The following is a 27,439-nucleotide window of genomic DNA, read 5'->3' as shown; positions in this document are numbered from 1 at the left end:
ATGGAAGTGAGCCACTTCCTGATGGCTACGGGAATATGCTTTCTGATAGTGCAGTTCATAATGCTTCTTTGGACACGGAGGAAATTCCCACCTGGACCCGTACCTTTGCCTCTCTTTGGAAGCCTCTGGAGAATTGGCTGGAAGATCCACCAGGATACCTTCATGAAGGTATTTTTCTAAATAATCCTCACAAGGCAGCGGGTATATTTGGACAAGCGTGGCAAAAACAACCAGGGCCCTGCAAGCAAGTATGATAAAAACTGGAAGCTGATGGATCTGTTGAGTCTGATGATTTGGAGAACATAATTGGAGTTTTTAGATAAATGAAGGGCTTTTGTAGGAGTGGTGGAGATTAAGATCCAGAGAAAGTTTAGGAGAAATTTCCCGAAGGTGTGAATTTTTTAAAGGGATGTCTTCTTTGGTTTCAAAGGCATTTGTGAGTTGATTGCAATAGCAAGGGGAGGGGGGTAGTAGGTGTCATTTCAGGACTCAGGATTTTATTTCCCTAGTCCATCATCTGCTTGTACACACATAATTAATATGTAAGTTTCTATTTGTTTATCATCACCTCAAAGCAGTAATCAAGAGTAACCAGAACTGATTGATAGATTAATAGTTTTTTTTAGCCCACAGTAATAACTATCTTCAAATGTATCTTCTTTTATGCCTTCTTTCTCAATGGCTGTGTTCACAGTAGTACATTACTGGTTGGATCACCCTTATACAAGATTATTTTGTTTGTTTTATCAGTACCTTTATCTTCCCTGTTCATTTGTTTGTTTGTTTATCTGTGCTGCTGAATATGGAGTGTCTTGAATCCCATTGTGGAGGACAGCCTTGAAAAATATATCTAGTAGCCATTAGGAAAATACAAACTTAGTCCAGAAAAACAGGAGAGGATGAGGCAAATTCTCAAGATCACCTTGCCTTGAGTCTCTTTGGAATAAAAGGGAATGAAGGAGAAACATGGTTAGGTTTTCTGTTATTATAGCTTATAGAATAGAAGTCTTTATTGGCCAAGTGCGACTGGATAGACAAGGAATTTGTCTCTGGTGCATAAGCTCTCAGTGTACATACAGTACAAGCGACAAGTAATAAATCATGATCATAATCATGAGAGGGACCTTGGAGTCCTAGTGGATGATCACTTGACTATGAGCCAGCAGTGTGCAGTAGCAGCCAAAAAAGCTAATACAATCCTTGGTGGCATAAACAGAGGCATAGAATCAAGATCACATGAGGTTTTAGTACCACTTTATAAAACCCTAATAAGATCACACCTGGAATTCTGCAGCCAATTTCGGTCACCATATCACAAAAAAGATGTTGAGACCTTGGAAAAAGTTCAGAGAAGAGCAACTAAAATGATCAAAGGCCTGGAGACTAAAACATATGAAGAACGGCTGCAGGACTTGGGTTTGGCTAGTCTAAACAAAAGAAGAAACAGAGACCACATGATAGCAGTATTCCAGTATTTGAGGGGCTGCCACAAAGAAGAGCGTGTTGAACTATTCTCCAAAGCACCAGAGGGCAGGACAAGAAACAATGGTTGGAAACTGACCAAAGAGAGAAGCAACCTGGAATGAAGGAGAAACTTCCTGACAGTGAGGACAATTAACCAGTGGAACAGCTTGCCTTCAGAAATCGTGGGCACTCCATCACCAGAGATTTTTAAGAAGAGACTAGACAGTCACTTGTCTGAAATGGTAGAGGTTCTCCTGCTCGAGCATGGGGCTGGACTAGAAGACTTCCAAGGTCATTTCCAGCACTATTCTATTCTATTATATTCGTAAAATACAATCATCATAAATCATAAGACACAGCACTCAGTGATAGACATAGGATACTAATCAATCAACATAATATGATACTAAATAAAAGCAATCAACACAAATCATGAGACGCAAACAACAAAGTTATAGTCATAAGAAGCTAAGGAAGTACGTAATAGGAAAGATGAGAAGGATAATAGTAATACAGCCCTACTACCATGTTTTCCCCAAAATAAGCCCAGGCTCATTAGGGCTTATTTTTGGAAAGTGTCTTATTTTTTTCTATGGCCTACATACGGGATGAGCCTCCTACAACGGTCAAGCTGACCCTGGGCGAGCCGGATTGCTTACAGGGAGAGGCTGCACGTTGCTGGAGGACGACTCCAAAAGGTGTGCATGGATCCCTGCAGCTCCTGGAGGCTCTGAGCACTGCTTTTCATGCCACTTGGCACCCCACCCCACCCCAGCCAGGCTGATCTGGTGGACGGGATTGCCTTCCGTCTTCCCCACCGCTGCATGGGCAGCTGACACTGCTCTCCTGATAGGTGGCATGACGATTGGACGGTGGCCATGCTGCGAATGGGGATAGACCATCCCCCCAAAGTGCCACCGAAAACAGGCAAACGTGCACACAGACATGGTGCCAAAAACAGTGTCGCGAAAAACAGTGCTCGGAGCCTCCAGGAGCTGCAGGGATCCACACATGCCCTTTTTGCGTCTCTGTTTTTGGTGCTGCATCTGTGTGTGCATTTGTATCCTGTGTGTATCCTTCTCGCTGTTTTGGGTGGCACTTTGGGGGGATGGTCTATCCCCATTCGCAGCGTGGCCGCTGTCCAATTGCCGCGCTGCCTCTCAATGCAGTGGCGGGGAAGACGGAAGGCAATACTGCCCACCAGATCAGCCTGGTGGGAGTGGGGTGGGAAACCGAATGGCATGAAAAGCAATGCTCGGAGCCTCCTGGAGCTGGGATCCATGTGCGCCCTTTGCAGTCATTCTCCTGCAATGCGCAGCCTCTCCCTGTAAGCAATCCGGCTCGCCTAGGGTCAAGTTAGCCATTGTGGGAGGCTCGTCCCGCATGTGCAGCAGAGCTGGAGGATGGGGACGGGCCATACCTCCTGCGACGGCCAACCTGACCCCGGGCAAGCCAAATTGCTTCAGCAACGAGGTGCCTGGCCTAAGGTTTCCATTGCCCATGCTTCCTGAAGCTGATGGGAACTGTGGCCCACCGCAGCTGAACAGTTTAACCAAGCTGCAAAAATGAATTTGCAGCAGTGGCACCGGCAGCAGGTAAAGCAGGGGGAGGCACGCCATCTGGCCTGCCAAAAAACCTACGTTGGGACAGAGTAAGTGGGATCTTAAGTAGGGCTAACTTTTGGGGGTAGGGCTTATATTAGCCCAAACCCCCCAAAATAAGCTAAGTTTTATTTTATGGCTAGGTCATATTTTTGGGGAAACATGGTAAGTAGTTTGACATCCCAGGGCGTAAGACAGTGTTGTGGGAATTAGTTGTTTAGCAGAGTGATAGCTTGGGGGGGGACTGTCTTTGTTTCTGGTTGTTTTGGTGTGCAATGTCCTATAGCGTCGTCTTGAGGGAAGAAGTTGGAAGAAGTTTATGTCCAGGATGTAAGGGTTCTGTAGATATTTTCTTAGCCCTCTTTCTGGCTCGTGCAGTATGCAGGTCCATGGTGGCGAACCTACGGCACGTGTGCCACAGGTGGCATGGAGAGCCCTCTCTGTGGGCACATGCACCATCACCCCAGTCCTAGGCCTTCAACTGGGTTTTATAAAACCTTTTCACTTTAGGCCTCCGCCACTGTGTGCAAAAAAAAAAAAAAAGGTTCAATCAATCAATTTCAACTTCTCGCGGAAAAAAAAAAAAGATCTCACAAAGTTGGAATTGCAAGCCATGCCCACCCAATGGGCCACGCCCACCCAATGGGCCACACCCACCCGGCTCCTGACGATACATAAGTGGGTTTTGGGTTGCAGTTTGGGCACTCGGTCTCTAAAAGGTTCGCCATCACTGATGTAGGTCTTCAATAGAAGGCAGGCTGGTTGCAATTGTTTTTTCTGCAGTCCTAACTATCCGTTGAAGTCTGTACGTGTTCCTGTTTGGTTGCTGTGCCAAACCAGAGAGTTATAGAGGTGTAAATGACAGATTCAACAATTACTTTGTAGAACTGTATCAGCAGCTCCTTGGGCAGTCTGAGCTTTCTGAGTTGGCGCAGGAAGAACATTCTTTGCTGTGCTTTTTTGATGACATTTTTGATGTTGGGTGTCCATTTTAAGTCGTGCGATATAGAACCTAGAAACCTGAAGGCCTCTATTGTTGATACTGTGTTTTCTAGTATTGTAAGAGGTGATAGAATAGGTGGGCTTCTCCTAAAATCTATCATCTCTACAGTTTTGAGTGTGTTCACTTCAAGATTGTTCCAGCCATGCCACAGGGCCAGTTGTTCAATTTCCTGTCTATATGCAGATTCTTCATCATCTCGAATGAGACCAATGACTATGTATCATCTGCAAACTTTAACAGAGGGATCCTTTGAGATGCAGTCGTTGGTGTAGAGAGAAAAGAGTAAGGGAGGGAGCACAAGGGAGAGGAGAAAATGGGCATTGAGAAAAATGTCTGGTGTGAGATGCTGAATAGAAATGGGGGCCAAAGCTTATATTATATTTTATTCTTGGTTGATCCCACAATAATAGTTGTTTTTTTTGTATTTGCAAAAGCAGATATACATTATATGCTGCCAAGTTAGTTTGAGAGAAACAAAAAAAGTGTTCCTTTTATTATTCTGAATTGCCCATCAAATTAAATTAAAATTAAATAAAATATTTAATATTTAAATATTTATATAAAATTAAATGTTAAATACGTACATGGCTGAGAGGTGAGAGACCAAAGATAGCACAGATGCTGATTCTGGACGTAATCTCTGCCAGAGCAAAGCTGAAGTCAGCTCAACTCAAACAGGGAGAGAGGTCTGGTTGCAAGCATTAAATTCACACAAAATGTTTAGCCAGGTCAAGTGACGATGAAGGAGAAATGCATTAGCATAATAAGCTAGACTTAGTTAATTCCTATGGTTTAGAATTTTGCCAGGCAGACCATTTGATTACAGGTAGTTCTCAACTTACAACCATTCATTAAGTGACTATTCAAAGCTACAATGGCGACTTATGACCGTTTTTCTCACTTACGACCATCGCAGCATCCCTGTGGTCATTGCTAGCTGTATTTTGCTAGCTGTTGGTCATTGCTAGCTGTATTTTGACAGGTAATATTTTCACTAGAAAGCCCACGCAAGTAGTTAATTGGGAAATGTGATTTATGACATACTGCACGGGTGGGAAGTTTCACTTGCAACTTTGTAACTTTGTGTTTGTCCAGGTGGATGTTGTTTATAAGAGATTCCCAGTTCTTTCCTCACCACTTTCTTCTTCCTTGCAATCTCTCCATTTCAGTTGGCTGCCATTTGGGGACATGGACATGGTAGATGTGACTTTTCAAGAGGCAAGGCTAGGGTTGAAGCCCTCAATGGCTGTGGAACCTGTTTGCTCAACCAAAGTTAGGCTCTTTCTCAATCCTGACATTTACCAACAGATCTCCTGACCGCACCTCTCATATTTTGCAAACTGCCTTTGTGATGAATGCGTTGATGAACAGAGTTATCATCAGACATTGTCTATCTGTACACCTCCCAAGGTCACTCGAGTTTCTAAATACAGGTAGTATCATGATTCCGATAGATGAGACCAGTAAAATGAACTTTAAGGCAAAAAGGTTTCCTTAAAGAACGTATTTATTTGGCTATATAATATCGGCACGTTCAAAAGTAAACCCAATACTGAAACTCCCCCCCCCCCAGGTTACAAAGTTGCAAGTGAAACTTCCCATCCCTGTAGTATGTCATAAATCACATTTCCCAATTAACTACTTGTGTGGGCTTTCTAGTGAAAATATCTGCCAAAATACAGGTAGCAACGACCTTGGTTCCCACAGAACCAGTGGTGGGGTTCAGCCAGTTTGTACCGGTTCAGGAGAACCGGTAGCTAAATTTACCTGAATTCGGAGAACCAGCTGGCTTCTGGAAGTCCAGTCTAGGCCTCAGAGGCCTCCCAGTCCTAGAACGGCCTACTGGAAATGCATGGATACCATTTCTGGAAGTCCGTTCTAGGCATCAGAGGCCTGGAGGAGGCCTCGCAGGCCTAGAACAGCCCACTGGAACTGCATGATGCCACTTCCGGAGGTCCATTCTAGGCATCGGAAGCCCAGGCCTGCATCACATAATAGAACAGGTTGTTCAGGTATTTGAATCCCACCACTGCACAGAACAATGTATTGTTATGGCTAAGACAAGAACGCTCATTTCCCTCCTCCCAAATCAGTGGCAACCGAAAACAAAATGAAAATGGCTTCAGCTGATTTCATTGCAGAGTTGACATTCAGATCCTCTAGTCTAGAAGAAAGAGAAATCCTGCAATTTAGAAAGAATTAAAATTAGGAGTCTCCCCAAGGCATATTTGGATGTTTATCAAAAAACCTGCGTATCAACCTTTCAGCTTTTATATCAGTACTTTTCACTCAAGTGGCCTCTGATAAGGGATATCCCTTCCATTGCTCTACTTTATTATTATAGATTTATTATATTACAGAATAGAGCTGGAAGGGACCTTGGAGGTCTTGTAGTCCAGCCCCCTGCTTAAGCAGGAGAATCTACACTGCCTCAGACAGGTTATTGTCTAGTCCAGGGGTGTCAAACTGCCGGTCCGCAGGCCGGACACGTCCCACGGAAGCTGCGCCCATCCCATTGCTGGCAATGGCAAAACAGTCCCAATACATTGCACAATATCACGTGATGTCGCGAGTTTGACATGTCTGGTCTAGTCTCTCCTCTCTCTCTTTTTTAAAGAAGTTTTATTGATTTTTTTATTTTTACAACCAGGTGCTTGAAAAACAACGTGGTGACAGAAACTCCCTCTCTATTCCCTCAAATAATATAATATATTCAAATTAATGTATTTTTCAATAAAGTTCAATCAATCAAAACAATTATCAATAACATTTCATCTATATAAATCCAAATCCTGTATTGAGCTTTACTATTTACAATTGCCATATTCCAATTTGGTTTAGATAAACATATTATTAACATTTCAGGTGTCTCTCCTTTCCCTTTTTCCTTAACATAATCAGTAACTCATTTATTAATATCATTTCTTCTTTTATCAAAAATCCCTCTTATTCTCCTTGCATTACAAAATAGCTATCCTTCCTAAAAACAAGAATATTACTCCAAAAATACATTTCTACTCTATTTTAAATCTATAATCTATCAATCAATCAATATCTATGTGACTGTCTAGTCTCTTCTTAAAGATCTCCTGTGATGGGGTGCCCACAATTTCTGGGGGTAAGCTGTTCCACTGGTTGATTGTCCTCACTGTCAGGAAGTTTCTCTTTAAATCCAGGTTGCTTCTCTCCTTGATCAGTTTCCAACCATTGTTTCTTGTCCTTCCCTCTGGTGCTTTGGTGAACAACCTGACCCTTTCTGCCTTGTGGCAGCCCCTCAGATACTGGAACACTGCTATCAGGTCTCCCCTATTTTTGCTTTTCTTTAGACTAGCCAAACCCAAGTCCCGCAGCTGTTCTTCATATGTTTTAGCCTCCAGGCCTTTGATCATCTTAGTTGCTCTTCTCTTAATTTTTTCTAAACTCTCAACATCTTTTTTGTGATATGGTGACCAAAATTGGCTGCAGTATTCCAGGTGTGGTCTTACTAGGGCTTTGTAAAGCGATACTAGTACTTTGCATGATCTTGAATCTATGCCTCTGTTTATACAACCCAGGATTGTATTAGCTTTTTTGGCTGCTGCTGCACATTGCTGGCTCATAGTCAAGTGATAGTCCACCAGGACTCCAAGGTCCCTCTTACAGTTACTGTTTTTAAGCCAGGTCTCGCCCAATCTCTATTCATGCCTTTGGTTTTTCCTGCCTAAGTGTAGGACTTTGCTTTTCTCCACATTGAAACTCATTTTGTTGGATAGGGCCCATTGTTCAAGTTTGTCAAGATCTTTTTGGATCCTGAGTTTGTCTTCTGGGGTGTTGGCTATTCCTGACAGTTTAGTGTCATCTGCAAATTTGATGAGTTCCCCTTCAATTCCCTCATCTAAGTCATTTATGAAGATGTGGAAGAATACTGGGCCTAAGACAGAACCTTGTGGTACTCCACTGCTTACTTCTCTCCATGTGGATGTAGTGCCATTGAGGATTACTCATTGAGTATGGTTTGTCAGCTAGTTACAGATCCATCTGGTGGTGATGTTGTCTATTACAGGGCTTTTTAACCTTTTCACCGATTGTACCACTTTTAGGATATGGCAATATTCGAGTACCACCTAGCAAGGTCTGAAAAACTTGATGACCAAAAAAAAAAAGAAAGAAAAGAAAAAAAGTGATAAAGTACAGGTAGTCCTCGACTTACAACAATTTGCTTAGTGACTGTTCAAAGTTACAATGGCACTGAAGTGACTTATGGACATTTTTCACACTTATGACCGTTGCAGCATCCCCAGGGTCATTGATTTATATTTGGATGCTTGGCAACTGATTCATATTTATGATGGTCACAGTGTCCCAGGGTCATGTGATCCCCTTTTGCAACCTTTTGACAAGCAAAGTCAATGGCAGGGCTGCTGGTGGCCAAGTGCTAAGGCGGGACTTCCTTCAGACCCTCCCTCTGTTTCATTCCAATCTCCCTCCTTCCTTTCTTCCTTTCTGTTTCCCTCCCTCCTTCCCTCCCTCCCTCCCTCTTTCTCATTCCCATCTCCTTCCTTCTGAAGGAAGAATTTGAAACCCCCCCACCCCATATTTTCCCTCTTCCATATATTTATCAAACAAGAAAAAGCCTCCAGAGACAGAAAAGACAAGCAGATGAGGGAACTAGCTTAAAAAGACACATTCCCCTTTAAGAATTAGCTACTGGCTAGAAAGGAAAGTTAAGGAGCCGGCAGCTGACAGTTAAGAAAAAACAAAAACAAAAACAAATGTAGCAAAAACAAAAACAAATGTAGCTGCTAAGGCAGCCTCCCCAAATGGCTCCATTCATAAGTAAACGAATGCTACAGGCAAAATCCATTCAGGACAAAAAATACTTCAAAATCACTTGCAGCAAAATTTACAGCTAACAACAGCAGAGCAATAGAATTAGAACCCAAAATCCAACATGGGACATCAGCCATCAGCCACCATATAAATGGCCAAACACTCCTTAAGAACACAAAGCCCACACTGCACAAATCCCAGAACTTCAAACTCACAAAATTACATAAGAATCCTTCCACTCTCCCGGTTTGTTGTTCAGCTGATCTGGAACCAAACTGCTGAAATGGCACTTCACTTGTGCCAATAAACATCTCCTCTCAAGTAGCCAGAGCAGCTGGCTTCCTCTTGCCTATTTCAAAGGGCGGCGTTTCTTTTTTTTTTTTTTCTCTTAACGGTATAGCCTCCCGGCTGGAAAGCAAGCCCCCGGCTTTTTCTTCCAACACTTCCTTCCTCCTTCCTCCTTTCCGTTTCCCTCCATCCCTCCTGCTCTCTACCTCCCTCTTTCTCATTGCCATCTCCTTCCTCCCTCCGTGCCTCACCTCCAGCCGATGCTGCCTTTCTTCATTCCTCGTGGAGGGTGACCACTCCCCTGCTGCGTTTCTTGACTGTTTGTCGCTGCTATCTGTGTGCGCGCCCGGCATGGATAGCTGCTACAAAGTTGTAGATCAGCTCCTGGCCAGACTGTTTGATCTCCTCTCATCTCTCCCCCCACTTCTTTTCCCTTCGGCGCAGTTCCAGCTGACTCCTCTTCCTCCCAAGGCTGTGTCTTTTTTTTCTCTCCCTCTCCTGCCCAAACTGCCTCCTTTTATAGCCTCTCCTCTCTCCGCCGCCTTCCTCCTTCTTTCTCTTCTGGGTAAGCTGGAAGTACTGATCCTGGGGCTTTTGCCTTACCCCAGCCGCTCTGCAGCTCCTGAGGATTCTCTCATGGTAAGTCCTGCATTGCACTGCTTTGGCTCGCTCCCTCCCCCGCTATACTTAGCTAGCCTGGGCAGGACCGCGTACCACCTGCCAGGTGCCAATGTACCACCGGTGGTACGCATACCACTGGTTGAAAAGCCCTGATCTATTCCACCTTTTTCTAGCTTGGCAATTAGTAGGTTGTGGTCTACTTTGTCAAATGCCTTACTGAAATCTAAGTATACTACGTCCACTGCGTTTCTCTGGTCTACTACTTTATCAAAGAATGAGATAAGATTGGTTTGGCACGATCAGTTTTTAACTGGCTACTAGTTATGACTTTGTTTGCTTCTAGTTGTTTGCAGATCTGTTTTTTGATTATCTTTTCTAGGATCTTCCCAGGTATTGATGTTAAGCTGATTGGTCTGTAGTTTCCTGGCTCTGTTTTTTTCCCTTTCTTGAAGATGGGGACCACATCAGCCCTTTTCCAATCCTCGGGTATTTCCCTGGTGCTCCAGGATTTGTGAAAGATGTGGTGCAGCGGTTCTAAAATAACATCTGCCAGCTCTTTCAGAACTCTGGGATGTAATCTGTTGGGTCCCCGTGATTTCTACTCGTCTAGGTCGTGTAGGAGTTCTCTTACCATTTTCTTGCTTATTTTAATTTTTGTTTCTAGTGTGTCTTTTGCAGTGGTTTTTTTTTTTTTTGGTATGTTAGGGTATAGTTTCTTTTTGCGTGAAGACTGAGTTAAGCAGCTCTGCTTTCTCCTTGTTGCCTGTTATTTCCTTGCCATCTTCTCTCTTTAGTGGGCCTACAGTTTCCTTGACTTTTTTCTTGTTAATATGTTGGAAGAAACTTTTTTTTTGTTGTCCTTGATTTCTGTTGTCCTTGATTTCTGTTGTTCTGAGCCTTTGCTTTCCTGACTTCTTCTTTGCATCGTTTTATTTCATAACGAGTCTCTCCTTCTACTACAAGAGGACTGTTTGGGAGGAGGTCTTAAAGATGACTCCCTGAAAGACTTTCATAGACTGCCTTGAAAAACTGGGTGGATTCTTCCCAAAAGGCGAGGGAGCTTCAGTTCTCACTCGATAAAACGCTTCCCTTAGATCCAATTTGGTAAAAAATCTTTCCTCTGGCTAAATGGGCTAACATGCCCTTCATTAAGGGAAGGGGTACATATTCTCCACACTGACACCATTTAATCCTTTAAAATCAATGCACAATCACAGCAATCCATCATTTTTTTTTCTTTGAACAGTATAGGGGCAGCTACTTGGGATTCTGCTGGCTGAATGAATCCTCTAGCCGGGTTCTTGTCAATGTATCATGGGTTGCCATTTATCCAGCCAGGCAAGCCCCAAAATTACAGCCTCAATCATCTTTGGAACCACCACAAAACAGATAAACTCCCAATGCTCCCCTAGTTCTAGGCTCACTGGTTCGGTTAAGTTAGTTGCTGGGGCCCCACCTATCAGGGATCCGTCCGCCTGCTCGAATCTCATGGGTGTGGGCAATAACGTGGCCCGAATGCCTAACTTAAGCACTGTGGGGAGGTTGATTAAGCATCCGGTGCAGCCAGAGTCAATTAAAACATGTAAATCCATTTGCGCTCCTGTCTTAGGGACTAGGAGCGTCACAGAAAACGCAAAAGGTGGGACCCTCTGACTCACCATCGGGTTGTCGTCTCCTTTGTTATCACTGTCGCAAGGAGCAGGCGAAGGCAAGATCTCAGTCAGGACCTTGGTTTTCTCTTGTAAAGGGGAGATGATCTGCACAGCTTTCTCTTGGCTGATCCAATTTGACCATTCACGCATTGGTGGGGATCCCCTCTTAGGTTTAGCTGAAGCAACCGGTGCACTCTTAGGAACTGGACAGTCTGCTGCTCGGTGCCCTGGTTGACCACATCTGAAGCACTTGATTGGAGGTCGTGCAGGTGTTCTAGGGACTCCGGTGATTGCAACAGGTAGGGTTCGTTGTTGAGCCTGACGCCTCCCCTGGTCTGGTTTTGGTCTGGCTCCTGGCATAGGAGGGTTTTTTTTGTAGCGGTTCAGCTTGATGTCCAGGTTTATAGCCAGATGGTACCATTCGTGTAGCACAGGGGTAGTCAACCTTGGCTCTTTTATGACTCGTGGACTTCAAGTCCACGAGTCATAAAAGAGCCAAGGTTGACTACCCCTGGTGTAGCAGATTAGGGACTCCCCTCTAAGTGCACGCTTGGTATAAATTATGATCCAATCTGGCCTTAAAATGGTGGACCAGGGACCGTTCTGGCCACTGCTGGATTCGGCTGGCCACCCTCCTGAATTCCCTTTTGCCGGTCGGCCTCTCTGCTTTATTTTATTTTTTTTAAATAATATTTTATTAGTTTTCTAATTTTACAATCAAACATTTAAAAAGCAATGAGGTGACTGGGTTAATCAATAATGCAATAACATACACAGATCTTTTGCACAAATCTTAAGTTACAACATCAGATATTTCCTCTCTTTTCCCCTTAATATCTACTTTCTTACATTAGGCTAATACAGTTCTTATTATTATCAACGAAGTAAAACCATCTGATATGCAGGTTCTGAGGTTTTGCTTGATAAAAAATACAGGAAACCAGAAGTTGCCTTCAAGAGTTACGTGTTTATTCAGCTGAGCAAATACGGGCTTCTCTAAAGAGAGAGAAAAGCCCCAAATATCGAAAAAGCCTTATTTTTATACCTGCTTTGATTACATAAGCTATTCACCCAGCAAAGCTGACACACATAGGATAAAGACTTCGCCCTTTAAGGCTGGCACACTGTAGATAAGAAGGAAGAAAGCAGAAGTAGCTAATATGTTCCCTTTTTGTGGTTTGGGTGTTTCGCCAAGGCACCATATGTTCCCGGACATTGGGAACATTGGGTTAGGACATTGGGTGTTTTCCTTGCTGTCCTTTCATGACCTTGCATCCAGGATTCTGCAAGTGGCCGGAGAGAGCAGGGCTATCTGCACGTATTCACAATTGCTACTGTCCCCTACTGGTCATCACATCTTTGTTACATTTATCAATAATTTTTAGCTTATACATATCTTAATTGTGTTTGCATTCATATACAATCAATGTCCTGTTATTGCTTTTTCCCCAAGCTTTAATTTCCCATCAATATTCAAATTAACATTTGGTATTTATAATTTCCAAGCATTAGGTAACCAAAGTTTCCCTTATCTCAACTTCTACCTTCCCCTTTTTATAACAAAATCTAATATTCTAAACACACATCTTATCAATTTGCATATAATCTTGTTCTGTTTTCTAAAAGTTATCTATTTTCCACCATATTAAACCAAAAGTCTATTAGTCTTATTACACATCTTACCTATTCAATTATAATGTTACTTTATTTTCTAAAAAATATCTATTTTCTACCATATTCAACCCTCTAATCAGTAATATGAACTCTCCTCTAATAAATCAAAACCCTGGTTTCTTTCAGCCTCACTCTGGCTTTCTTCCTTTGCCAACTAACCTTCCATGTCAGTACTTTTGAATCATCAGTTCTTCCTCTTGTCAGCGCTGTAACATTGGATGTTCCTGCTCTGACAACTGATGGAAATTGCAGCCATTTTTACTTTGCTTTTAACATGCTTTTTCTTCTGTTTAGAAGTCGTGATGGGTCGGACACGACTTTGCAATTAACAACAACTGGAGGCGCTTATCGTGTAACTTCGAACAAGCATTAAGTGAACGCTCATAACTCAGGGATTACCTAGTATGACAGTGGTGGCGAACCTATGGCACGGGTGCCAGAGGCGGCACTCAGAGCCCTCTCTGTGGGCATGCGTGCCATCGCCCCAGTCCTAGGCCTTCAGCTGGGTTTTATAAAATCTTTTTGCTTTAGACCTCTGCCACCATGTACAAAAAGAAGGTTCAATCAATCAATCAATTTCAACTTCTCGCAGGAAAAAAAAAGATCTTGCAAAGTTGGAATTGATTGATTGAACTTTTTAGTCCCACCCAGTCTGCTGTTACCACCGCAGCCATGCCCACCCAATGGGCCACACCCACCCGGCACCCGATGATGCATAAGTGGGTTTTGGGTTGCAGTTTGGGCACTCGGTCTCTAAAAGGTTCGCCATCACTGTAGTATGAGATATAAATAAATAAAGTAAATAAAAATTCTTACTCCTGCTAAAATTCCAAATAGAGAAGTGTGTTTTACCTTTAAGTACCAACACTGTTTTGGCATCTGCAGCATTGTCAGCTATTATTATATTATTACTATTATGACATTTGGCAAATACACACACAAACACCGACAGCCAGTCTTCTGCAAACTAAAATGCTTTGGCACTTCTTGCTCTCAGGTATTGCTGATGGTATGTAGAAAAAGAAAGGAATCAAGTTTCCAAGACATTATTTGAAGAGATTAAAGGTCAAGATTATTAAAAGTAAAAGAAGGAATATAAATTTACTTTATTTGATCAATACTAAAATAAGTAGGTTTTATTTCTGCAACCTCTAATGGACTTTTGTAGACCAGGACTGAATGATTAGGTTTTAAGGATTTATTTATAGACATGTGTTATGAATGAAGGGTTTGTTTGTTGTATTTTAAGGTAAAGCAATAAATTATTAAAACTTTTTATACTTGTTAGATGAAAGGATAAGTTACTTCTTTATATCTCTTTTTCTTGCTTTGTTATATTCTTATTTTTTTCCTCAATTTTACAATATTTCATTCTTTTTTTAAATTTTCTACCTTTTTATTTTTTTCTCTCTATTCTTTTATTTTTATTTGTATTAATTTCCTCTGTAATACTTAATACATTAGTTTTAAACAAAGAAATTAACAACCACAGATATCTGAAATGCCACAATAACATAACATAATCACATAACGTTTATCTCTTTTCTTGCCCTGACTTTGCTGACCCCATATACAGCTTACAGACACTTATGGGGACATCTTCACCTTTTGGATAGGACACAAACCGGTGATTGTGTTAACTGGATTCAGAGCTATGAAAAGTGGATTAATTGAACAGTCCGAAGCACTGTGTGGGCGACCAATATTTCCTTTTTTAAAAATTCTGGAAAATGGAAAGGGTAAGTTGACAGAAAATTCGTGTGTGTTCCTTTCAGTCATTTTATTTTGGGATAGATCTTTATTTTTATTGCCACCAAGCTAACACAAGAGTGACTTTATGTGAATGTTTAATGATAGTTGGTGAAAGATTAAGGTAGGCTGAGTTCAATGGTTTGGGGAGATAGGGATTTTGATGATGGATAGGTCAAAGAGCTTTGGAATCCAGATCTCAGATCTTGCTTTAAACCAGCCATCGCTGAGATCCATTATGATGTTGTACTTAAAGCATTTGAAAAGGACCTGGGAGATCCAGGTTTTCACCTACCCTCAGCCACTGAATCTCACTGGGTGATTTTGGGCCAATCACTCTCTGTCCAACCTATCTTACATGCTTGTTGCTATGGGAAAAAATGGAGGAGACGGTGTGACGTACGCCACAGGTCCCCAACCTTTGGGGTACCAGGGACCGGCTCCGTGGAGAGAGGTTTTTCCGTGGACCAGAAGGGGAGTGGTTTTGTGTGCTGCTTGCATCCCGCGGATGGGGCTTTGCTTGTTTGTGCGGACCAGTTGCTGGCATGCTATGGCCCGGTACTGGTCCATAGACCGGGGGTTGGGGACCCCTGATGTACACAACCATATTTCTCTCAGAGCTGAAGAAGCTTCTTGGATGAGAAGCAAAATGTATTCAAAAGAAAAACAAGAAAGTCCACTTGCCTAGTGAAAAAGCATCTTTGGGATAACTCTAACCTGGATGACTGAGAATCTCCATAGAGACAACCATATTTCCAGAATGTAAGATGGAATATGTCTCTAATAAAAAAAACAATACATTGTAGTAAAGCGCATTAATGGTTCTTATTTGTTGTAGGCATTACGTTTTCCAATGGAAAAATTTGGAAGAAGCAGAGACAGTTTGGAAATTCTACCCTCCAGAAATTGGGACAAATGAAAAAGGGGTTGGAACATCATATACAAGAGGAGGCTTGTCAGCTTGTGAAGACTTTTGCCCAGTCCAAGGGTATGTAGCTGAGGGCTGAAAGGTTAGGGAGGTAATGTCAGACCTGCCACGACTTAAACTTCTAAGTAAAAACGATCCTTGGCTCCATGCATTGGAAAAGGTATAGTTTTATTAGAAGTCTATCGCAGTCAAGCATAGCCAATACTGAGAATTGCATGCCAAAACCCCCAAATTAACTGCCTCCCATTGCTGATTCTCCCATAACCAATCAGGTTCAGGCAATATGTTTTCCAAACAATCAATTCAAATGTCGGTTGATATGCAGCTGCCTTCTTCTCCCAGCCGGGTGACCTTGAAGCAGCATCTCGGGGAGATACGGCAGTTACTTTCATTTTCCCCAAGCACACCCTCCCTCATTCATCCTTCCCAGAGTTCATGGCAAACTGTCAACACATGGCAGCGAAGCACAAGCAGCTGTAAAGTGGCAGCTGACAGGCAGTCTTTCTCTGGCTGACCTCTCTACTGTTTCTTTATTTAGCAATGGCAGGCATTTTGCTTTACAGACTATTCTTTCCTTCTACCAGCTTTGTTGTGTTTGTAACAGATTGTTAATTTCTGGGTACAGGTCAACCGTTGGATCCTTTCCCACCCATCATGCATTCAGCCTCCAAAATAATCCACACAGCAGTTTTTGGACAAGCCCTTCTCACAGAGGATGACGCTTTCCAAAAGCTTGTTGAACAGATAAATAATATTACAAAATGCAGAGGCACTTTTGGAGAGATGGTAAGTAAAAAAAAAAGTAAATAAAAGCTTTTCTTTCCTATTACTGCCTTATAATTTCCTGGAATACTTTATTGATCTACCTTGCCCAATGCTATCTCTATAAACAGATATAAATATGTCTTACAATGCAGAGGGAAAATCACACAGAATACAGAATAACAGAGTTGGAAGGGATCTTGGAGGTCTTCTAGTCCAACCCCTTCCTCATTCAGGAGACCCTATAGAATTTTAGATAAATGGCTATCCAGTCTCTTCTTAAAAGCCCCCAGTGTCGGAGCACCCACAACTTCTGAAGGCAAGCAGTTCCACTGGTTTATTGTTCTAACTGTGGGGAAATTTCTCCTTAATTCTATATTGCTTCTCTCCTTGATTAATTTCCATCTGTTGCTTCTTGACCTGCCTTCAGGCGCTTTGGAGAATAGCTTGATCCCTTTCTTCTTTGAGGCAGCCTGTCAGATATTGGAACACTGATATCATGTCACCCCTGGTCCTTTTTTCACTAGACTAGACATATCCAATTCCTTTCTTCATGTGTTTTAGCCTTCAACCCCCACCCCATCCCAAATCATCTTTGTTGCTCTTCTCTGCACTCTTTCCAAAGTCTCAACATCTTTTTTATATTGTGGTGATCAAAATTGGATGCAGTATTCCAAGTGTGATCCTACTAAGGCCTTATAAAAGCGGTAATATTTATCATGGTGTTGGGTGATGAATAACAGAGTTGGAAGGAAAATAATAATAATAATAATAATAATAATAATAATAATAATAATAATAATAATAATAATAATAATAATAATAATAATAATAATAGTAATAATAATAATAATAATAATAATAATAATATTGGAAGAGATCTTTGAGGTCATCAAGTCCAACCCCCTGCCTCAGGCAGGAAACCCTACACCATTTCGGACAAATGGCTGTCCAGTCTCTTCTCAAAAACTTCCAGTGTTGGAGCACCCACCACTTCTGGAGGCAGGCTGTTCCACTGGTTAATTGTTCTAACTCTGTTCTAACTCCACTGGTTAATTGTTCTAACTCTGTGCTTGGTTTATTTGCTTGTAGATGTTTTATCTGAAATGTTTCAGATAAAACATCTACAAGCAAATAATGTTTCAGATAAAACATCTACAAGCAAATAAACCAAGCACAGAGAGCACCACATGGTGGCTTATATATTACATATCCAAGCTATCAAGGTGACTGATAATTATAATTAATATTGTTTCTCTTCCTCCAGATATATAACATCTTCCCTTCATTTGTGAAATACCTCCCTGGGCCTCACAAGAAGGCGGTTTCCTCCTGTGAATTTATGATTTCTTATATCAAGCAGAAAATGAGAAACTCTAAGACTTCTCAGGCATCTCATGAACCACAAAGCTTTGTTGACTTCTATTTAGCTCACATGGATGAAGTAAGTTTCCAGGTTTTAATGTGCAAAACCTTCTTTGACCTGCCTAGTTTTTGATTCACCAAGCTCCAAACATCGACTGCTAGGTACATTAGCCCAGTAGGACAGGGATACAAAAGCTCTTTCCAATGTAGGAACAGAAAGAGCGGGATAAAACCCAACATTTGGCTAAACATAATTTCGGTGTAAGCCAAACCGAACTGAATTACCGGTAAATACAGTTAAAATGTATATGGCCCATCCCAAAGGCGCTTGTCAACGCTGCTAATATTGAATATTCTTGCTTTGACAAAATATGCAGAACTGTCTGGTACTTTTAGAGTTAATTCAGATGAGAATGAGGGAGGAGAGAAAAGCCTGCGAAAGGGAATGGAAGAGAACCTTTGCCCTTCAAACTAATTGGAGAATGTAAATCATGACAGCAAAATAAGGGAGGGGAAATGCTAGCAAAAATAACTGCTCGGGGGGTGGAGATTTCAGATCTTAGCATCCCTTTCATCATGCCGTGCCGACATTTTGTCACACGAATAAAAAGACTTTTTAGGATAAAATGCCTGGAAGTTCTTTGAAGTGTTTCATTAGTCAGAACCTTGACAGCGCTTTTCCAAAAGGAAACTGGGCTTTCTTGTTTTTTTTCCCCCTGGAAAATGTTTCACTTCTTCACTTGTCCCTGGCCAATTCAAAGTGCATAGTGGCACATCCCAGCAGCAAATCTGCGCACTGAAGGGTAGGCCTCTGCCTTCCCATTGGGTGCAGTCTTGCTGGCTTGGCTTGCCAATCAATCAGAATAGAGCTGGAAGGGACCTTGGAGGTCTTCTAGTCCAATCCCTTCCTCAAGCAGGAGATCTGACAACCTTTCAGATATGTGGCTGTCCAGTCTGTTCTTAAAAACCTCCAGTGATGAAGCACCCACAACTTCTGGTGGCAAGCTGTTCCACTGGTTAATTGTCCTCACTGTTAGGAAGTTTCTCCTGAATTCCAGGTCGCTCCTCTCCTTGATTAGTTTCCATCCATTGTTTCTTGTCCTGCCTTCTGGTGCTTTGGGAAATAAGTTGACCCCGTCTTCTTTGTGGAAACGGGAAAGATTGGGGTGGAGTGGATTGGGGTGGAGTGTTGTTCCCCCCGGCAAGAAGCAGAATAAGGTGGAAGAGGAGGAGCATTGACACTGGGTCCTCATTTTACCGACCTCAGAAGGATGGAAGGCTGAGTCAACCCTGAGCCGGTGAGAATCGAACTGCTGGCAGTCGGCAGAATTAGCTCGCAGTACTTCATTTGAACCACTGCGCCCACCACGGCTCGGGGATAATTGTCCCATTCTGCATGCAGATAGGACACAATAGAGCTATGGAAACTCCTGTTCCTCATCTTGTGGATAAACTTGGAGTATAATACAGTGGCAATGCAGTGCAGTGGTTGGAATGAAGGCTCCATAACTCTGAATATCTTGGACTTCGGTTTTGCTTTGTTCATCTGATCCATAGGAGAAAGCGGACTCCACATCGCCTTTTCATGAAGACAATTTGGTTCAAGTTATCGTCGACTTGTTCCTCGGAGGCACAGACACAATAGCTGTCACCCTTTCTTGGACTCTGTTTTTTATGGGGGTTCACCCCAACATTCAAGGTGAGAAAAGCTTGTGGTGAGAATTCTAGTCTCTCCTCCCTTCTTTTCAACGTCTACCTTTAGATCTTCCAATTCTGGAGTGCACAAGGGAGGCTGTTGAGATTCTGTCCCAGTGCCTGGAGGCCATGTGGATTTGAAGGGGGAGAAGTTGTTGTGCCTATTAGGCAAGGACCTCCTGCTTCTGCCATGCCATGAAGTGGCCTCCACGTCAACTCTTCTGCCCATTTATCTTCTCCCCATCTCTGCTTTTTTGACCGCTCTGGGTTCTGCCACACCTGCCGCCTCCAGCTGACCTTCCCAAAGGGCCGAGCTGGGTACATTTCATCATCAGTGGGAGGAAGAAGACGCGAAGGTCAAATGGGGTCAGCAGGGGTGGCAAAGTGCAGGATGGCAGGGTGGCAGGACTGGTGGAAAGCAGAGTGGCAGGATCAGCGGTGCACAGGGCAGTGGGGTGCAGGGTGGAGCAGCAGAGCCAGTAGGATGCAGGAGGGCAAGGCAGCACAGGTGATGGTGGTGCAGGGTGAGCCAAAAGGCCAGAGACAGAAGGAGATGGGCAGGATAGAAATTGAAGTGCACAGAGGTAGTCCTCAACTTATGACAATTGAGCCCAAAATTTATGTTGCTAAGTGAGATAGTTGTTAAGTGAATGGTGCCCCATGTTATGACTTTTCTTGCCATAGTTGTTAAGTGAATCACTGCAGTTGTTAAATTAGTAACAAGGTGGTTAAGTGAATCTGGCTTCCCCACTGACTTTGCTTGTCAGAAGATCGTAAAAGGGGATCACATGACCCCGGGGGGGAGGGACACTGTAGCCGTCATAAATATGAACCAGTTGCTAAACGGCTGAGTTTTGATCACATGACCCTGGGGATGCTGCAACAGGTGTTAGGGTGAAAAACGGTAATGACTCACTTTTTTCAGTGATGCTGTAACTTCACACGGTCACTAAATGAACTGCTGTAAGCTGAGGTCTACCTGTACTGCGGTCGTAAATGTAGGTGGGCTGCCAAGTGCTCAAATATTTGATCACATGACTGCAGGGGCACTGCAATGGCCACAACATCAAGGACTGGGCATGAATCCCATTGGTTCAATGCTGTTGTAACTTCAAATCATTGCTGAATGAATGGTAATAATCAGTGCTTTTTTGTAAAAAAAAAAAAAAAAAAAGGTGCCAGAAGTCACACACGCCATACAACCCGCCTTGCCTACCCTACAAGGTTTACCTTTGTGGTTGAAAAAAAACCCCCTTCAGTTTTTAGTGTATCTGAAAGACTAGGATTTTGTTCAAGGTAAGTTAATACTATTAATGTTATCATGCACTGTGTGGCTTTAAATTACAAGAAGGCATTTTATTAATCTTTCGGGACATTTACCACTGGTGTATCCATTTAGTTTAATGAGTGGAAATGTCAGCTTTCTACGTGGAGTGAAATTGGCCCAATAAAACAAAATTTGGTTGCTTGTAAAAGATTGAATTATTTTTAAGAAGTTGTCAAACAAGGTGGAAAAATTTACATTTGGAGTTTAATATGGATATTGACTTGAAACAAATGAAAGTTGAAACTTTGTCAGTGAACAGATTACTTTTAATTTACCTTTAAGCTAAACCCAATTGAATAAATAGATCTGATTAAACCTCATACTGTAGTCTACCTTTATACATCTGACCAGTACATAATTAATATATATTATTATTAATAATAAAACCTCCGAATCACAAGACATTAGCTTTATTCTTATTCTTCCCCTCTGCAGTTTGAATATAAAGTTTAAAAGACTAAAAAGAGATTGTCGTAGACATCCCAGCCTTTGAACGACCCAAGGAACCGAGACGGCAAAGTTTCGCTGTCGGGCAAGCTTCCACGCCAGCCGCCCTTCTTTCCTCTCGCTTCACCTCTTTTTAATCTCACACACACACCACCTTTTGTAGGGGAAGGCAAAAGGCTCACTCACCCTCTTGTGAAAGATGGCCTCCTTGTTTATGTGTCTCCTACTGCCACCATCGGCTTCCACACCACATGTCCGACCCAGCCAATCAAGCCACGCTCTGGCTGTGGTGCTCCAGTGCTTCATGGCTCCTCCTGGAGGAGGTAGACAGCGCCAGAGAGGACCCCGCTCGCACCGTACCACCAGCGGGACATTTTCAAAAACAAACGAGGATAGGAAGGGAAACAATAGGAAAAGTAGGCAAGTCTGGAAAATCCATCAAGAAAAGATGCCGGAACTCCGTTCCGGTGTGTTCTATGACAAAAAAGCCCTGATAATAATAATAATAATAATGGAACAACAAAATAACAGAGTTGGAGGTGACCTTGGAGGCCTTCTAGTGACTAGTCTAGGGGTAGGCAACCTGGGCTCTTTTATGACTCGTGGACTTCAACTCCCAGAATTCCTGAGCCAGCATGGGGGAACTATGGCCCCCTCATGACTCATGGACTTCAACTCCCAGAATTCCTGAGCCAGCATGGCTCAGCTTGGAAACCTCTCCCTTTCCCCTCAGCATGGCTGGCTCAGGAATTCTGGGAGTTGAAGTCCAACAATAACAATAACAATAACAATAACAATAACAATAACAATAACAATAACAATAACAATAACAATAACAATAACAATAACAATAACAATAACAATAACAAAACAATAACAAAGTTGGAAGGGACCTTGGAAGTCATCTAGTCCAACCCCCTGCTCAAGTAGGAAACCCTATAACATTTCAGACAAATGGCTGTCCAGTCTCTTCTTAAAAACCTCCAGTATTGGAGCACCCACAACTTCTGGAGTCAAGTCGTTCCACTAATTAATTGTTCTTATTGTCAGGAAATTTCTCCTTAGTTCCAGGTTGGTTTTCTCCTTGATTAGTTTCCATCCATTGCTTCTTGTCCTACCTTCAGGTGCTTTGGAGAATAAGTTGACCCCCTCTTCTTTGTGGCAGCCCCTCAACTATTGGAAGACTGCTATCCTGTCACCCGGAGTTGGTTGTTAAGCAAAGACTACCTCTATTCTATTCCATTTATCTAAGTATTCATAATAGCACTAATTTTCCCTTTAGTTATAGCTCTTACACAATTAGCTAGTAATTTAACCCGAGCTTTAACTAAGTTGAGACTGAATTTCTTGAGCTTTCCCTATAGAGGTTATTTTCTTGCTTGTCAAACAGAATGCATTTGTTTTATTCTTAGAGAAAGTACAGAAGGAGATCGAAAATGCACTGGATCCCCACCAAGTAATCTGTTTTGAAGATCGGAAGAAGCTGCCTTATTCCTATGCCGTCATTCACGAAACCCAGCGTCTCAGCAGTGTCGTATTTTTCACTGTCTTTAGATTGTGCACAATAGATACGACCTTACTTGATGCTTATATTACAAAGGTACAGAATAATAGTACAGCAATGCAAAAAAAAACAAAAACCCAAACCCCTACATTGTCAGCCAAAGCAATAGAAAACTGTCTGTCTGTGTGTGTGTGGGGGGGCAGCATTAGCAACACACACCTTCCCCAAGTGCACTTCATCTTTTGTGCAGCACAGTTTTTCAAGAGAGCACTAAGCCCAGGCTTAAAAACAAAAACAAGAAAACAGGACCAGTGTTGTTTTGAATCCATGTCATAATGGGCTCAGATAAGAGCTGGTAAATTCTATGGACAATATGGGCAGATATCCCTGTAAGGGCCAGCTACCAGCTCTTCACTTCAGCCCAGGCCAAAATGGAAGGGGAGGTCATAAGTGCAGGAAGTGGCCAATAAGAGGGGATCTCAAGCTTTTCCTGGGTCAGTAATGAAGGGGCCAGTGAATCATGCCAGGTCGCACCCTTGGTGAAAGTCCCGTTGGCCAAAAATAAAAAGGAAAAACACTTCTTTGAAACTAGAATGGCTAAGGACAGCTTTAAAGACCTGGTGGTGCAGTGGTTAGAATGTGGTATTGCAGGCTAATTCTCCTGACTGCCAGGAGTTCGATCCTGACCAGCTCAAGGTTGACTCAGCCTTCCATCCTTCCCAGGTCAGTAAAATGAGGCCCCAGATTGTTGGGGTCAATAGGCTGATATTTGTAAACTGCTTAGAGAGACCTGCAAAGCACTGTGAAGCGGTATATAAGTCTAAGTGCTATCAAGTGCCTCAGCCATGGGCATCCTGAGGCGGAATGGGACAAATCACCAGAGCCAACTCGTTGTGGCAACTCACCCTGGCCAAGTCACTGCAGGACAACTTGCTGTGGGACAATTTAACAATTCGATTTAATTATTTAAAATAAATAAAAAAAATATTTTAATTTTTGTCATTCACATTTCATTTTGTCCTTCCTTTTGCATCCTTTCTTTGATGATCCTATTCCACCATTTTTTTTTTATATTAGTGGTGAGTTTGCCACGGCAAGTTAGCCGCGGCAAGTTGATTGTGGTGAGTTGGCTGGGATGAGTTGCCAGTTACACTTGGTTTTGTTTACTTGTGGCTTAGTGTGCAGTGCAAACCCTACCTATTGGGTAAAATGCAAGTCATAATAATAATAATAATAATAATAATAATAATAATAATAATAATAATAATAATAATAATAATGATAAAGTTGGAAGGGACCTTGGAGGTCATCTAGTCCAACCCCCTGCTCAGGCAGGAAACCCTATACCATTTCGGACAAATGGCTGTCCAGTTTCTTGTTAAAAACTTCCAGTGTTGGCGCATTCACCGCTTCTGGAGGCAGGTTGTTCCATTGGTTAATTGTAATAACTGTCAGGAAGTTTCTCCTTAGTTCTAAGTTGCTTCTCTCCTTGATCAGTTTCCATCCGTTGCTTCTTGTCCTGCCTTCAGGCGCCTTGGAGAATAGCTTGCCTCCCTCTTCTTTGTGGCAGCCCCTGAGATATTGGAACACTGCTGTCATGTCCCCCCTCGTCCTTCTCTTCGTTAAACTAGACATACCCAATTCCAGCAACCGTTCCTTATATGTTTTAGCCTCCAGTCCCCTAATCATCTTTGTTGCTCTTCTCTGTACTCTTTCTAGAGTCTCAACATCTTTTTTACATCATGGTGACCAAAACTGGATGCAGTATTCCAAGTGTGGCCTTACCAAGGCCTTGTAAAGTGGTATTAATACTTCACGTGATCTTGATTCTATCCCTCTGTTAATGCAGCCTAGCACTGTGTTGGCCTTTTTGGCAGCTGCAGCACACTGCTGGCTCATATTTAAGTGATTGTCCACTAGGACTTCGAGATCCCTCTCACAGTTACTGCTATTGAGCAAGGTACCTCCTATACTATACCTGTACATTTGGTTTTTCTTGCCTAAATGTAGAACCTTACTTTTTTCATGTATAACTCAGAAAAAGAGCCACCTTGATATAGTGGTTAAGACTGTGACTTGTAGTCATGCCTCGGGCATGAAGCAGTTGGGTGACTTTGGGCCAGTCCCTTTTTCTCAGCCCCAGGAAAGAAGCAATGGCAAACCACACACACACACACACACACACACACACACACACACAGGAAATAAAGTAACTGGATCATGAGGCTTAGCAGTCTTTGAGAAAACAGCAGTTATGAAATAAGAGTTTCCTCTTTTCTCCTTTTGTAGGATAGCCTGGTGTTCCCTGATCTCTGCTCTGTTCTGCTTGATCCCAAATGCTGGGAGACACCGCAGAAGTTCAACCCTAGCCACTTTTTGGATAAAGATGACAAATTTGTATTCAGAGAAGAATTCTTTACCTTTGGGGCAGGTAAATACGCTGACAATATAACTGGCCTATCTTCAAACGTTAGCAATAGCTTTGAGCCATGGTTTTGGCGCTTGGCTGACCCTTAGTTTTTTGCAAAGTTTCCGTAATGGATTTCTAAAGCTAAAAGCTTTAATGGCCATGAGTTCACTTAATGACCACAGTGATTTACTTACTTAACGACTGCCGCAAAAGTCCTTAAATGGGGTCGGTCATATGACCAACCCATTTTAGGAGCAGCATGACATACAATTATAATGGACTGGCTTCACGCCAAGGATAAATGGTATTGCATGGAACTTTTCCCAATTATTTTTTTTTACCCGCTCATTCCGTGACTGGGAACAGAGTTTCCCTAGCGTTCTGACCACTGGTGGCGCAGTGGTTAGAATGTAGTATTGCAGGCTAATTCTGCTGACTGCCAGCAGTTCGATCCTGACCGGCTCAAGGTTGACTCAGCCTTCCATCCTTCCGAGGTCGGTAAAATGAGGACCCAGTGTCAACGCTGCTAATATCGGATGTTTTTGCATTGACAACAGATGGAAAAGTAGCCATCTTTTACCTTTTGCTTTTAGAGTTAAACGATTCTGGGAGGGGGGATGTGAACAAGAGTTCAGCTAGACCTAACAACACTAAACCTAGCGTGAGAATCAAGATTATTGTAACCACAGCTGATAAGGAATTGGCAGGCTGGAGAACTGGAGAGGAAGCCCACACTTCAAGCTAATTGGGGAATGTGATTTATGACAGTTAATTGGAGGAGGGAATTGTGTTTTGATACTATGTGCTCAGGGGAGGGAATTCAGTTTTTGGCTTCGATTATGCAGTGCCGATACTATGCTACTCAAAATAAAGATTCTTTAAGGTAAACAATGCCTCGAAGTTCTTTTGAAGAGTTTCATCTGTTGGAACCATGACACCCAGATTGTTGGGGGTGGCAAGAAGCTTACTCTGTAAACCGTTTAGAGTTTGCTGTCAAGCACTGTGAAGTGTTATATAAGTGCTATTACTCCTGCTAAGTGCTATTTTAAAAATGCTTGCCAATCTGCATCTAGGTTATAACTCCAATCGGCTTTGATAATGGTTCAAGTCATCTCCTGAACATCTTTCTCTCTCTTTTTTTTTTTAGGGTGCCGTGAATGCATGGGGAAGACTTTGGCTCAGATGGAGCTCTTTGTTTTCTTTACCAACCTTATGAAAACATTTGCCTTCCAGCATCCAGAAGGACTAAAAGAACTTAACATGGAGCATGTATTAGGGGCTGGGCCGCAACTTGCCCCGTTGAAGATCTGTGCAGTTTCTCGTTAATCTCCAGTGCCCTGGCAGAGCTTAATTTTGTGGCTTAATTTCATTAGTTACTCTTCAGGTCTGCTTTCCATAGTTTTGCTCAGTGATACATATTTCTATGAAGTCTTCACATGTACATTACCATATTTATCTAAAACAAAGGACTAAGAATTGAAGATGATTCCTCCAAATAGGAAGAGTAGGCTAGAAAAATAGCAAGAACTGGAAACAACACGGTTCCAACGAAGGAGAATATTTGTAGCTGAGGGTTGAAATGAGGAGTCCTTGGTGCTCTCTGAGCTTGGGCAGGTCAGCCCAAAAGGGAAAAAGTCTCCAGCGCTTCTCCACCAGTATTCAGCACTCAGATCAGCATAGATTAGCTCCAAGGTCACCTTCAGACCAACAATCAAGTAAGCAGTGCCCCAATCAAAAAACTGCCACAGAGCCATTAGTAAACAGCTCAACTGAAGAATCCCTAAGACTGCCCCCCATCCACCCAGACAGGCAAGACACCAGAATATAAACTCAGCAAACTTCACTCCTTACTAGCACTGATGATGTTCCCTAGACAGGGTCATGAAATGTCCGCAGGAAAACAAGCAAGCTCAGAGAGCACCAAGGACCACCCCCCTCAAAACACAGTCTATTAGGGAACACTTGAGATTGTTGGTGTTGTACTGACTTCCAGGCTGCCTGGCATTATCCCTACCTGTGTCGCTGGATTCTGTTGCTGAGCTGGCAATAGACTCCCTTAGTCTGTTGGCGCTCAGGTTTTGGCAGCATAAAATCTGGTGCCTCCTCTTTCAAGACGGGAGCGATACACCCTATATTCAAG

The 27,439-nt window shown here is 42.6% G+C and overlaps 1 protein-coding gene across 1 annotated transcript; it reads left to right on the top strand.

The window, feature by feature from the left end:
• On the top strand, positions 1 to 26,625 carry LOC107291418 (cytochrome P450 2B4-like). The gene is made up of 9 exons (XM_015820413.1): positions 1 to 168; positions 14,689 to 14,851; positions 15,700 to 15,849; positions 16,415 to 16,575; positions 17,819 to 17,995; positions 19,474 to 19,615; positions 22,798 to 22,985; positions 25,179 to 25,320; positions 26,447 to 26,625. The coding sequence occupies exons 1-9, from the start codon at positions 1 to 3 to the stop codon at positions 26,623 to 26,625; spliced, it is 1,470 nt and encodes a 489-aa protein (XP_015675899.1).
• Positions 26,626 to 27,439: the final 814 nt, after the last annotated feature.

This window comes from Protobothrops mucrosquamatus, unplaced genomic scaffold, assembly GCF_001527695.2.
Source record: "Protobothrops mucrosquamatus isolate PMUCROS unplaced genomic scaffold, P.Mucros_1.0 scaffold1126, whole genome shotgun sequence".
Taxonomy (NCBI): domain Eukaryota; kingdom Metazoa; phylum Chordata; class Lepidosauria; order Squamata; family Viperidae; genus Protobothrops; species Protobothrops mucrosquamatus.
This window is presented reverse-complemented; position numbering and strand designations above follow the sequence as displayed.

What these genes read in the sequence shown, in the direction of transcription:
- LOC107291418 (XM_015820413.1), top strand. Translation starts at nt 1, where the DNA reads ATGGAAGTGAGCCACTTCCTGATGGCTACGGGAATATGCTTTCTGATA. An exon ending in AATTCTGGAAAATGGAAAGG is followed by an intron (nt 14,852 to 15,699) that starts GTAAGTTGACAG and finishes TATTTGTTGTAG; the next exon opens with GCATTACGTTTTCCAATGGA. An exon ending in GGTTCACCCCAACATTCAAG is followed by an intron (nt 19,616 to 22,797) that starts GTGAGAAAAGCT and finishes TTTTATTCTTAG; the next exon opens with AGAAAGTACAGAAGGAGATC.